We start from the raw sequence: 14900 nt of genomic DNA on the forward strand, positions 1-14900 counted from the left end.
AGTTATTCGTAGTAGGAGACTGTTTTCAAGTCTTGACATCACAGACTGAAAGGCACCGCCCCCTCAGTTTCTGATTTTATGCGAGTAACAGCAAAAAAAATTCTGAGCGTGCGTTCAGCGCTGGGATCAACAGTCTGGAGCCTTTCCAGTTAATGCTCTTTATCCGAGTACAAGAATTTTAAATTTACAGGTCCTAAATGCTACTGGGAGTAATGTGAGCTCGCTTATTAGAACATGTTAGCAGTCTAGCAACGACATTTCATACAGCTTGAACATGTGAAAGAGATCGTTTATCTAAGCTGGACTAACTCATAAATCATTTTCTCCAGTTGAGCCAAGGAGAGCGTCGTCGCAATTTATAAGGGAATTCCTGAAGTGAAAGAAACAGGAATGAAACACAGATTTTACACGGAAGTCGAAGCCCAGAGAGGAATCAAATATTATGCTAAGATTCTGCAGCAAAGGAAGCAAATGTTTTTTAAGATATAACTTGGAAGAGGCTATAATCACGGTGTCAGTCTGATTGGAGTTTAAAACAAGCTAATTGTTGGAGAGCCATATTATAGCTGGGGTAGACTCCAGCACTTATGCAATCCTGAATTTGATTAACAGTTCAGAAAATGGATAACTCAGAAGTACATCATTAGATATGAACTCTGAAGGGCATTTGTCACTATTTTCATTGTATATTGAGCAGGAATTTCGTCTGATATATTCCTCACTATATTTCCTGTGATTTCCAAGCAGCTGGGTTGGCTACAACAGAGTGTTACCTGCTTCCCACATGCGATTTTCACTTCCCTTCACAGGGTAGGGCATCCTGCTGTGCACACGAGAAAGAAACAATCTGTGCACGGATGCGGTACAGCCAAAGAAAATGTGTTTCAGCCTCGGCCTGATTTGCTTGTTTCCTTTGTCACACTGTTATACAGTGGTTTGATTAATGGGCCTTCAGCGGGGACATGGCATCACCCAAGCGGCCTGTCAGAGCCTCGCTCCGCACATGTGGGAAATCAAGAGAAGGTGTGATGTAAATAAAACACTTACACTGGAAGCCTTGGGTGGCTTGCTGGAATTTTGGGATGGGGTTTTTTTTTCAGCTTACTAGATTTCTCTGCTTTTAAGTCATAAAAACAAATTTCAGGGTCAAGAGAAAGTTTAACTTGGAAGTTTGTTGTGGTTTGTTTCAGTGGTTCTGGATGATTGCTTATAGGACAGTAACATTGTTTCCATTGAGCACAGTTTGTAAGGGAAATGTCAAGTAAGACAAGTGCACAAAAGTTGTTTTGTTTTTTTGCATTATTCATTCACACCCAGTCATTTCTTACATTTGGGAATAAACATATTGATTTGAAGACATGGTTTACTATAAGCAGAGAATATTTTGGGGTTTTTTGGGCATCTTGGAGAAAGGGATACTCTTATTTTTCTGAATTCCGATTCTCCAAACTCACCAAGGGGAAGGTTGACTGAAAACATTTGCTTTCTATGCACTTTCACGTTTAGCTTTACATGCCCTGTTCAGTGGTAACCACAAAGGTGGAGATTGATCCACTCCAATGGTGCAGGTGTAGTTGAATGCCTGTTGCGTTGACCTTACCTCTGGCTCCCCGCAGTCACACTCTTCTCCCTCCTCCACATAGCCATTGCCGCATTTTTGGCCTCCGTAAAGCACCTTGACCTCGGGCATGTTGTACAAACACATTCCCACGCCTTTCTCCAGACTGGCGGCAAGGTCCTTCTTACTGCATGTGCTGAACACGGTTGGAAAGGGATACCTGCAACAAGAATGTAGGAACAAGGCTGAACAAAATTAAAGAATGGAGAGCATTAATACACATTCCACAAAGATAAAACTCCTTGATGTGCGCCTTTAATAGAAACTATGTCAAGAAAAGTGAACTCAATCACTCTACTGGGCAAAAACACAAAGTATTCACTGCACCCTTTGTTCAATCTGCTCACTCGAGAGGTCTTTTCACACAAATTTAATGGTCTACTGGCATTGTATGAACTCCATCTCAATGGATTTTCTATCCTACATGATACATAAATGGTCCTTGAGATGTCCAATATAAACATTTTCTCTGGCAGCTACATTTTCAAGAGTCATATCCTGGTTAGAGAGGGACAATTTAAGCAACTGATTGGATGGAAGAGGTGTGGTGTGCTGGGATGTGGATGATTTGTGTCTGAGCATGTGCGCATGTGAAACCTTTATGAAATACCAAGCCCGAAACCATATAATTTCTACCGCATTAATTTCATTCCCTAGTATCACTTACCTGAAGTGCTGACTAATGTCTAATTTAGCGAGGAAAGAAATGGAATTTCTTATAGAAAGGAAGAAAATGTTATGACTTTAAAGATGAAACTGCGTGATATGCCAATAACAGCTGTGAAGCCCGGGGAAACGGCCCCTCCTGTTGGAGTGAGTTCCTGCGACTCCACAAACCAAAGAGATAAATAGGGCATTGAAGGAGGTGAGGGACTGACACTGGAAAAAAAATAAAAAAAAAATAACAGAAAAGTAGGACAGAGGAAAGGATTCATGCACAGTGTTGACAGAAACAGACCAAAAGAGAGTGGACAAATAGTGGAAAAAAACTAGAGGGAGATCAGGAATAAATAAATCGTGGACTAGATAGAAATACGGTAAAAATCTTGCTGCTTGGGCAAGAGTGGGGACAGAGATTTGGGCAGGAGTGGCAAAAAGACTGCAAAGAGGCAGCAACCAACCATGAAGACACACAAAAACTGACATAAAACATCTAAAAAGATCCCAAATGGCTAAAACAGAAAAAGGCAGGGAATGACTAAAACGGGACAAACCAATTCAAAATGACCCCCAAGATTTGCAAAGCAATAAAAAATAGACATTTTAATCATTTTATATGCTAAGGCTTGAATAGTAAACATGCTAACAAAATAAAACACAACCCAGAGGATATATTGCATTACAACCCAGCATACAATAGCAACATAACCGAGACTCCAGCTACATTCTTCATGCCAGCAAACAAACAGGAACAGCATCACAAAAAACACTCAGAGAAAGGCAGGCTTTGGGGTGTAAAATGGATATCTCAGAGCTCACACAGCTCATCGAGGGACACACTCGAGCTTCAAAAAAACAGAGGACGAGAGGAGGATATGGGGTGGCAGGGAGCGATGGCTAGCCGAGAGGATTGGCAGACGTGGCATGGAGAAAAGGAGCTGGCATTGGATGCTTGAAAAGCTTGACATCAGAAAGAAACATGTCACACACGTACTTATGCAGCGATAGACTGACTGGGGTCTTCAAACGCAACGGGGTGTGGAGGCTGTCTGCAAAGCTTGAGGCTTGACAGGGCAGATTTGTGAAAATTCAACATTACACAGAATATGTTTGTGGAGCCTGGCAGTGGACAGAGGTGGGGGGTAGGGATGTGTGATGCTTTGCCTTTGCCTAAGGGGGATTTGGCTGTTGCAACTGCATGGATATTTCACTGTTGTTAGTTGACTATAGCGAAGCTCCTCCTGAGGGGGCTTGAGATAAGGGTGGAGGCATTCAATGGAAACGGACTCTGCATATATATATGGACACAAATATTTCTGAAGAACACAGAAAAACAGCGAATCCTGGGTGAAGCTGCTGCTTCCACTACACTTACACTGCTCACCTTTGAATGTCGACCGCTTTCATTTCTGACACACCAGAAGCCAATCAGCCTGTCTCTGTCCACCCTTGTCTGCTCACATAAGCCACTTGTTAGAGTCTTTTTACCGCCATAAGGTACTCAGAAAACAAGCTCTGCTGTCCTGTGTGTGGATAACCACGCATGAAATCAAGGACAGACAAGCTATGCAGTTCAAACCACACTCACAGTGCAAACCAAGCCCCCTGTAAATAGCACAGTCTGCTTCTGATAACAGAACGCAGGCATGCTTCAGGAAAGGAGACAGAGTGTACATGAGGGGTAAGGAGAGCCTGTTCTCAATAAATTGGCATTAATGGAAAAAGCTGGGACAGTTGTCAGCAGCATTTCTTCATGGAGGAAAATACAGCTTCTCTGGATCAAATTAGACCCATATGGAAAGTATTAGAAAAACCCAGAGGATAAATGTAATGTCAAGAAAATACGAGTGAGAACCAGCGTGTCTACAGCTATGCTTCGTCTGAGACAAAAGCTTGATTATTGATTATTCTCTTAACCGAAAAAACACTTTATTATCCCTGAAGCCTAAAGCTTGTGTTTGCTATCATTACTAAAAAACACTGATTAGCCCTCGCACTGGTTAAATAATAAAGTAGAATAAAAACTACACAGTGAACGTGAGCTAGAAAGAGAGCCTAATGTAATCTTATTGATGGGGGTTAGAATAAGTAGAATGACATTTAAGCTGCTTAAATGCAACTCTGTGCAAGATGCGCTCCGTCATTTATAAGCTTGACTATTTAAAGTAAAGGGCACCTCGAGCGGCCATAGTGGGAGCCAAGAAATTGCTCTAAATGATCTGCCTTTAAGTGATGTCTAACGCGGCCAATGATGTGTATCAGCAGGGCTTTGATAATTGAGCTGTGATGCTAATCTGCAGCTGACATTCCTCCAGGTAACAGCTGCCCACTCCATCCTGGCAACAGATGCAGTGTCAACCCGACAGGGTGCCCAAGGATGCTGTGAGAATATCTCTGTCACCCACGGCCCGATGCGGCTCTTTATGACAATGAACAGAAACAACAAAGCGGCATCCTGTCCAGACGCAGATGAGCACGAATGCGCAATCAAAGACAGAATCTGTGGCGATGCCTCTCAAGTGTTTCTGTGCCTCTGGGTGAATGTCTGCGACTTTCAACCGGAGAACGGAAATTAATTTATGTGAACAGGAAAAGAAAACATTAAATTACTGTTCACTGGGTATGTGATGCAGGCAAGAAGCAGAGAAAATGTTTCAGTGCAGTGGCTCGCTGGTGAACTTTATGTAAAACTCTTAAAAATGTGGTTTCAAATATATTATTTCTCTTCAGTGTTAAATAAACTATGCTACATAAGAAAAAATCTAAGATCAAGTTGAGAGGGAAAAAAACATCCTTAGTGAGGTTTTTAAGGCTAAAAACTCTGCTGCACTTGCAATAAATTGTTTCTTCATCTATACAATTTTTGTGCACCCTCATTGCATCTGCAGCTCCGTGTAAGGAGCACAGTAAAAAAAAAACCCTCAATAATAATAATAAGAAATCGAACCGAGTAAGGTCAACAGAAGCATGCAAGTAGTTTTCTGTAAACCTACTCTGGGAATGGCTCCAATGAGCACATCTTAGTTTGCAACAGATCCACATCAAACGTATGTATTATTACAGCTGAGACCACACGGCTGCTCCGCTGTCCAAGAAATTAGCCGAGCAGAGAGTGTAGGTTTCCCTGGACAATACTGGTTTAAAGCCCTGCACCCTCTCCAGGTGTAGTTTGCTGGGGTGGAACTAATTTGGCTGCTCATAAGAGTTATACAAAATCTAATTAGTCACATGCTTTCTGGCTGTCATTACTGTTTGAAAGGCAAATATGTCATTTGCAATGTGAATACCACATGCTGTTAAAGATCCTAATCTCATCAGTGTTGTACAGCCTTATGAATCTTTGCTTCTGACTGAGGAAAATACACGGCGCCATCTCACTGACGAGCAGTAGCAGTGTCATCATCAGTGAGAGGGATGAAAACATCTAGTGTTTTTATTGTGGCAAAGCGGTTAATCTAATAAAAATCGAATAAAAACACGTATAATTTTCTGTCTTAGACTTCTTTTATTATAAGAGAGGATTTGTTTATTTTTCAAATTATAGCTGTTGATTTCAGAGCAGGTAGAAGGGTTAGAAATATGCCCCCCTGATAATTTACTAACTTAATTGCTGTTTGTTCAGATCTAATCTATGGATAAAGGCATGCCTGAGGTAGCTTTGCAGACACACACTACTTTTGCTAGACCTCATTATGCTCTTCTACCTGACGTTTTGACACACTGCTGGTAGATTATGAGATTAGAAAAAACAGAAAAAAAACATATCCGTCTAGCAGCACTCCAAAGACACTAACAACAGCATCTTATCTGTTCACAGCCTGGAGATTTGAATTCTAATTTCATCTTTTGGAATTTATTTAAAGTCCTCTGTTACAAGAGATTACTTTAAGATGAACATGAGGTGCAATCTGGGATCTTCAGCTAGATCAGGGATGTCAAACTCATTTTCCATCATGGGCCACATACAGTCCACTTTGATCTTAAGTAGGCTGAGACGTTTAACGTATAAAGACGTTTAACTACACATTAAATCCTAATTCATATAAGAATAAGAAGTGCAGTTTCAACAGTCTGTCTCGGTTTTTCTAAATGCTAAAAATAAATCCACTGAACATGTGCAGTGACGAGGAGCTGATTGAGGTTTTAATTCTGATGGGAACTTACTAAATGCTGCACCTGATCAGTTCTGTTGCTTTCCATATTGATCAAACTAGCTAACATCTCTAAAACATCAGCAATTACTTTGCTGTATACCAACATTTTTTGAATAGAAAGCCGGAGGATTTTTTTTTAGTAAAAAAATGTCTTTCATTACTTTATTCACTCAGGAGATTTTTCCACTTCTCTTCAAAACATTTTCTGAGCCCAGGTCAGAATAATAATTTATTTCCCAGTCCACTGCTTTTACTTGATTGTTATCAAGTTCGACTGAATGGCAGCCAGTATATTTGTGCTGACTGCACAGGTCTTTCAAGCATCCTATAATGGTGAAATTGCCTTTTCTTTTATTTTGATCCTCCACAGTCACTGCAAATCAGATATGACAAATTAGCAAGACGGTACACAGTGCCAGGTGACTGCCATGGTCACACGTGTTACTCTACTCATTTAAAAGACTGGAACTAGCAAAGATCATCTTAGTAATCAAGGCCAAGCTAAGTAAAAGCCAGTTTATGCAGTCGGCCTTTTAACTCTTGCTCTTTCAGTGAAGGTAAACAAACTGTATACATAAACAAAGCACTGAAAGATTAGAAGGTAAAAAAGTAGCAAATTAAGATTTTCCAGTTTCTCCTGGTGGTAACAGTTTATCTACAGGCACTAAATGTGTGAGCAAGCTGTACATGAATAAAGCATGAATCTAGTGCAGAACTTCTTTACCCTTCCTTCCTCCACTCATCAGTGTTCAGTCACTCGGTACTTAGAGGACTTAATGATGTACGTGATCCAGTGATCTGCCTTATGCATAACATGAGTGACAGACCCACTTATCAAGTGAAACACTGGATTGACGTAAAGATGCACCACAGTGATTTAGTGTTGCATTTCTAAAAAGCCCGGGGAATAAACGTCCCCCCTTACTGTGCGGTCTAAGCCTGTTTGAAGTGCAAGTTTTCATTCGTGAGAGAAATGTAGCAAAATCTATGGCTGGAAATCCAAAACAGCGACTCCTGATTACACTGGAAGATACGTCCAAGGATGGCTGATTTGCTGACTAAAGACAGCCTGCAGCAAAAGTCAAGACGCAGTCAGAAATTTAGAGCCGAATAATCCCAATGTGAATGCTGCTACGCTCCATGTCTACAAACCATCCAATCAGAACACAGCGTAAAACAACCAATTACAACGACAGACTACGCTGCTCAGCATAACGGATCATAAGCACCATGTTTTATATAAACCAAACAGATTCAAAACTGGCAGGAAAATCCATGTCTTCACCACTTCCTCATTATTTCTAGCACAGTTCGCCATGTCATTCACCACCGCACTATCTGGTAGCACGGTCTGACACAAATTTCATTGGAGTGATCTTGCAGAGTGTCAAACTCAATGAAAGTACAGAAAATTGTCAAAACTGAAGCAGCAAATTGACACGACAAATTGACATGTCACATTTTTTTTTAACCCAGTAAGGCTCAAGCTCCAAAATGACTAAAGCCTACTTTTCCAATAATGCAACTTAATAGCACAAAATTGGTGCTTCGAATTTAGCCAGGCCAAAGGATTCCTGGCGGCCGCTGCACAGTGCATACCGATTAGATTTCTGTCGGACTTGAGCAATCAGGCTGGCTGATTTATACACGGCTGCAAAAATGATATGATTGCTGCTTTACATGAGAATTCCTGAGAAACTGAGTTTACTGATTGCCTATAAAGCATTTTAAAACTACCCTGTTATAATTAAAAGATTCCAAAATGGCACACAAGCTGATTAGTCTAAGAAGATTTTAATCGAGATCTAATAGGGTGTGAATTCTTGCCTGACTTCCAGTAAAACCTGCTGGAAACCTTTAACACAAAAAACTGCTCACTTAAAAGGCAAGAAAAGGAGGAAAAATTGCAGCTTTTTTCATTCTGAGTTACAAAATGGTTCGACACTGTAGTGAGTTAAACGTAGACCGTCTTTAGTACACGAAGGAGCTTTTTTTGGAAGGTGGCGAGCGGATGACTCCTGCCTGATCATGTCAGAAGGTTGAGAGGATGAGGAAATGTCAGTCAGGTGCTGGACTTAAGAAGGTCTGTAGACGGAAGAAGCACTGGTTAAATGAAGGCTATGAAGGGCTCTACTGTTTATGGGGCCTTTGACTGACACTGGACTGTCTCTGCTGCTCTCCTAAACTGCATTGCAGACTGACATGCATTTAGCCCAGGCTAAACAGGAGAGACATGTTTGACCTTTTGGGAAATGTTAAGCTGCTACTCCAGACGGAGCCTACTGTGATTAAAAATCCAGAAAACAAACAAAGCACAAGCCACACTTCCTACATTTACCCACTAGCACTCTTACCAGCTTTCTCTCTCTTTCTTCAGATTTTCTGTACTGTCCCACTTCACCCCAGTTTTGGACTCTTCTACTTATAAGAGAGTGACAAAAGTCACACAAGGTCCTTCGTATTATCTTGACAAAGCAGTCACCTCTTGGCCTCAAAATCCAGCCACAGTACCCCTGCTGTGCTTCATCAGTCTACCCAGTTACACTTATAGACACAGGAAAGTACTTCTGAGCTTTCTGTCCACGTTCATATGATGCAACTCTTGGCTCAATTTCTAAAGAAGACACCCCTGCTTCAAAACGTCCATGTAAAACTCTCCTCTCCTCAGCACCTCACAGCTTCACTTGTTAAGACACAAATCTCCCACGGCCAGTCTCTATGGCTCACAAGCCCGTCACTGGTTTTCATGTTTACCCAAAATAATTCCTTCATTGTCATCTTTTTAATGTTTGTCTTTTGCTCTCACCTCTCTCTCTTTTTGTGCTTCCCTTCTTGCTTTGCCACTGAGGGAGACAAAAGACAAATGAAACCGCAGCTCTCCTGCTCCGCCCGTCTATCCATGCATAAAGCACCTCTCTGCGGATCTCTCTCTGTGTGCCCTGGCCCTGATTGCAGCTGGCAGCGTCACTGATAATCACGTCATTTAGATGCAGCCTGTCTTCTCCTCCATTAGCAAGTCTAACATGAGACTATCCCAAACACACAGTCAAACAGCCTACACTGCTTTACAATGATGTGCTTAACATTCTGGAGGCATATGAACTAAGGGTCAAAGGAGGCTGCTAATATTAAAAAACGAAACCAGATCTGTGATGGGGGGAAATGAGATCTAGATTGGTTTGTGAAATTATTGGTTTTGTCAACAGGAAACTGTGAATTTGGGCTGATAGTTTAGGAAATTCAATTTAGGAGATAGCCCGCTAAGTCAAGCTTGAACTTGGGTAACTTCATAATTTTTATATTTGAAGCAGGCTCGCAAACGCTGGCAAAACGTTTCCCATGACAAACTTCAGACTACGAGCAGAGACAGATGCTGCAGAACAGATACTGTCGGGACAGAAACGCTGTGTAGGCAACAGAGTTAATCACCCTTAATATTACATGCAAATTAATTGGAGTCTATGTAGAAACTTTTTATGAGTTTGGAGCACTTATGCAGAATAATAAGAAACACAATACTGATGATAACATTTTTTGCCAGCATGTGGAGAGCAACATTTATTTGGAGAAGGTAACAAGGCGACTCAACACGTCCTCTCCTTTTAGCTAAAGTTTGGTCTCCACCAAAGATAGGAGACTCTTGAGTTCTTTAGCTAATAGTTATTTACTTTGTTTAGGCAATGGATTCACATTAAATTAGGCAGATTAGGTGAAAGCTGGTTAATTCAGGTTTTCATAAAATCCTATAAAGAGGAAGATTTTTCACTTTTTAGCAACATTTAGTTGTCATTTATTTAAAGATGTATTTTGGGGTAATTTTTGCTGAATAGGACAGTGATGCAAAAAGGAAAGGAAGGGTAGAGAGCAGGGGAATAACATGCAGAGAACATCTCAGGGCCTCTGCGGTGGCCTTGTGGGATTTCGGTTGCCTACTCAACCCGGCAAACTAAAGCGGCACCCTGGGATGTCTTCTTTTAGAAGTCACGTTTTAACCAAATCTCATCTTTTTTTTGGTGGCTGAATAGATTTAGCCAAGAAAATAAAATAAACTACTCAAAAAAATTAAGTGAACACTTATGAGCTTGATCATCACACAGAGTCAGTTAAACGTCTGGTAAATACACTCATTTAATCCATTGCTTTGGTGCAAATGAAAGTACCCCCAGACATACAAAGGAGCAGACATCGGTCCTTCTCTGGGCTCCTCATGCAAGGGTCTGTCTCCTGGTGTCTCCTCCACACTCGTAAGATTAGACTGGGAGACACAGCAAACCTTATTTCAGCATGTATAGGTGCAACTTGTGCAACCTTATGCTACGACTACTGACAATGACACTACCAAAAATGCTAAACTAGAGAAAATCAGTCAGAAGAGATAAGGAGAAAACATGGTCTTGTTGTTGCATGTCCATTGCACCTGCTGTCACCTTCACTTACACCGAAGCAGATGAAATAGGTCCCTGCAGTTTAACTGGCTTTGTGTTATCCTGTGATAGACTGTTCCCTTAATTTTTTTGTTCATGGACACGGTGCTTCATAGGGCGCCACTGTTACATTATTATTTTAAAAGCTAAATATTGATACATTGTGTCAGTGTATCAACACAAAATCGGCATGCAAACTGTCAGAGGATCAAGGCGTGTGCATTTATTCCACATCGTTGGCAAACAGAGGAGCGGGTAACAGAATAAAAGGTCACTGATCATCACTCTCAACTACTAATGTGTCTAATCTCAGAATTAAGTAACAGAGTGCTGATAAGGGGGCTGTGCTTAATTAAGTTATTTATCTTTTTAGAAAATGCGGTATGGTAATTTTTTTTAAATTCTCTGCATGACATCACTAGAAGATGTTGTCAGTATGCTGGGGTCTGACATGACCGCCCTACAAAAATGCATTGATGTTTGGATTGCATTAAAATGTTTCGCTCTAATAGATGTTGTAGCACGAAACAGCAGGATGAGACCAGAGGTTGCACGAATGCAATGTTTCTGACAACTTCTCCCTCCTTTCAATTTATATGGTAAGAGGTCATTCAAGTTTTCTGGGAACAGTTCTGGCAAACATTATACAAGTTATATTATTTGTGTGCCAGTTATCAGATTTCATGGAATTTTTTGTCTGTAGTTTGTTTCTTCTTGTCTCTGCTTAGTTCTAGAAATTCTTTGAAATATTTTTTGGCTTAGTTTTTAATGACAAAATGTCAAAGCAAGTGCCAGTAAAATTATATAGACAAAAATTCATCCTAATGTGCTTGTTGCTTCAAACTCAGATCCCCAGTTTCTCCTGTCTTAGCACATTGCTGTTAATGTAATTTGAAATACACGACAAACTGCAAACAACTGTTTACTTAATCTTTCTGTTTTGTGTTGTCATCCATTTATCCACCTACAGTTTTTATTCAATTTCCTGACTTTTCTTGTGTTTATGCTGCCCTTTGCTGGAATTGTTAGCTGTGATTATACCCATATTAAACCATCCCTTCCTAATGCCCTTTCAGTATGAGGTAACGGGGGAGGGGCAGAATATTCCTGTTGTGTGCTGTAAAAAAAGCATTTCAAAGTTTATCTGAATCTAATTTTAAGCTTCAACAGCACATGTTTTATAAGGCTTGGCAACCTTTCCTGCAATATTCTCCACGGACAAATCCACAGCCCCATGTGTGTATGATTTAACTCCCCCAGAGATAATGTGTGCAACAGATTGGGTTATTGTCGGCATGTGGGTTTATTTAAGTAGTTTTCTTTGTTTGTATTTTGGAAACTCCATAAGAATATTTGAATAATAACATTTATGATGCATTTCAGGGTTTTGTCTTCTTCACAGTGTTGTGGAATTCATGCTGATTCATCTGTGGCTTGCGGGATTCACCATCAGACAAACCAGACTGGCACCAGACCAAGGGTGAAATCTGGTATTGAGCTCTGGGCTCGCCTTATCTGCTCGCTGTTTACTAACAGTCACAGAGTCCATCTCTTGCAGCAGCTCCGTTATCTCAGCGACCCAGGCAACACGAGCAGAATGCTAGAGCAGCTGCTCTAGTCTCAGGCCAAAGTGTGTGCATGTGTGTCTCTCTGTGGATGTGATTTAAACCCTTTCTCATTCATCAACTTATAAACAAAGGAGCATCATGTACAGATGAAAACGATCCCACCCATGCAAGTAGTGCAGTGAATGCTTTGCGATTGGTTCAGGTACAAAAGGAGTTAGGCTGATAAACATTTGGATCACATATCCCAGCTGTGACCACCACAAGTCCCAATTTTAAAAGTTTATCTAAATTTGTGTTTTTTCAAATTAAAAGCCACATTTTCAAAAACTATTTTGTCAGAGAACACGACAGAATGAACACTTAAACTGAAAGTGGACAGTTAAACCCCAAATCAGTTTGGCATATTTTACCCCTTGGCCTTTAACAATATTTATCCATTTAGATTATTTTGGTGTCAGTTGCCCAGCTTTGAGAATATCTGCTGTGGAAATGTCTGCCTTCTCTTGATACTATTGAACTAAATGGGATTCAAAGTTGTGGTGCCAAAAATACATGAAAAAAACCACAACACAAACCCTCAGCAGCAGGGCTTATTTCCAGAAATCATGACTCGGTTACGAAAAAATAAAATACACAAACTATGCTGTGAGGAGTTTTCTCTTTTCACCGTTTTCTCTTTTATTGAACAATACGCCAAACATCACTGTGCAGAAGAAAGAGCCCATATCCTCGCGTTGAAAGGCTCTTCCTAGTTTAAGCGTGACAGGATGTAAACATTAACCCCCACTCCTCGCCCCCTCAGCCGAGCGCTGATGTAAGCTAGCCCGAAACGTCTTTAGGTTGGTGTATGTAGACAACAGAAAGAAAATACATGAAACTGCTCACGAGTTTTTTTTTGCTTTTTGAGTAACTAGGTCATGATTTCTGGAAAAAAAAAAGACATTGCCGCTGAGATGTTTAAAAGTATTTTTATTGGCACTTGGTGAAATACAAGGCAAGTACTATCTCTTTCCATTACACTCAAGAGAAGGCAGACATTCCTACAATGAATAACTGTAGAATAACTGGGCTTCTCAAGCAAAACAGTCTAGATGGATAAATAGCAATGCAGGTGCAGGGGAAAAAACATGTCATATTACTTTTGGCGGGACAAATCAGCTTAAAGCTACAATCTAAATGCAAGTGTATCATTGTAATACAACTGAGGATTAAAAAAAAGAATAAAATAAAAAAGATGGTAAAAATCTTACCCTGTGGAGGGGGTCATGATGCAGCCGCCGCGATCAACGGTCATCCTGCAGCCGCAGCCGCGCTCTGGGGTGTCATGGTTCATGCCGAAATTGTGACCCAGCTCATGTGCTAAAGTCACGGCTGCACCCAGCGGGTTGTCGGAGTGATCCTATAATGGACAAAAAAAGTGAATCCAACATGGTAAATCTGTGCAATTTCGTGCGTTTGACTATGTGTGAAGTTATTTAGGGAAGCTATAAGTGAAGAAAAACAACAAAAAAGTGAACTGAAGTGAATTATCCCTCACAAAAAAGCAAAGAAAAGAGGAGAGTTGTCAAAGAAGACCGTTTTTAAGCTGCAGATTCAAAAAACAGTAACTGTCCACCTTGCTCCCTTTGTCCTTCTCCTATTACTCATTCTCCTCATGGAGGCCTGAATTCATCTGCCATTCCACTACCCCTGCAGACCCAATCATACCTGCTGCCAGTGGAGACAGCTTCTGCAGGAAGCCCCTATAAACCTATCTCTGTATGACTTGGTGCTGCATTGATAAGCGAGACAAGGGAGACGGAGATGGAGAATGACACGCGCGAAAGAGGGGGAAGTTTCACTTTCTGCTAGTTTTATAGACAGACTTGTTGGGAAGAGCCAGACAGAGATGGGGGGCATTTGGAGGGTAACTGAGATATTAAGTCACTGTAGTGTATAAAGCATGTGTGCCAAGGTGAACGGGAATGGTAGTAAACAATGACAAATGACTACAATCAAACTGTGTTATTATTTTGCCAAAATTCTGCTGTTAGATAAAATACATCATTTTCAGCAAACTGTAACAAAAAAAAAAGAAAATCACTAAGAGGTTTTGACAATCTCCTTTCATTCAGCGGAAAACAGACACATTTTCATACACAGACTAATGGGCAGCATACATTTCTCACAATGTTATCTGAAAAATGAAACTGATATTACCCTTATTTTTCTTTCTGTTAGAAAGAGTTACACAAAAGAAAAAAAACACTGATATCAATCTCATGAATGTATAGTACACATGACATAAGCAACAGTAACTCACAAGCTTTATTTTGCATAAAGAAGGAAAACAAAGGGAAAACAGTTCGCCTGACTCTGCCCAAAGGTAGAAAAAATAAGAGAAAAATCACCGACTGTATCATGCATTTTTTTCCAGCTGTGACTCTGAATACAGATTCCTCACTGCATGCCTATGTATGAGTGCCACTAATGCCAA

General features: G+C 40.6%; 1 protein-coding gene across 2 annotated transcripts in view; it reads right to left on the reverse strand.

The window, feature by feature from the left end:
• adam12b (ADAM metallopeptidase domain 12b) overlaps positions 1-14900 on the reverse strand; it is an 88505-nt gene that overhangs the window by 25922 nt on the left and 47683 nt on the right. For both annotated transcript variants that reach the window (XM_005474247.4, XM_005474248.4), the window contains exons 11-12: positions 13675-13823; positions 1601-1778 (exon numbers count right to left, since the gene is read on the reverse strand). In XM_005474247.4, the coding sequence (XP_005474304.1) occupies positions 1601-1778; positions 13675-13823 (327 nt within the window). The remainder of the gene's footprint in view (positions 1-1600; positions 1779-13674; positions 13824-14900) is intronic.

This window comes from Oreochromis niloticus, linkage group LG13, assembly GCF_001858045.2.
Source record: "Oreochromis niloticus isolate F11D_XX linkage group LG13, O_niloticus_UMD_NMBU, whole genome shotgun sequence".
Lineage (NCBI taxonomy): Eukaryota > Metazoa > Chordata > Actinopteri > Cichliformes > Cichlidae > Oreochromis > Oreochromis niloticus.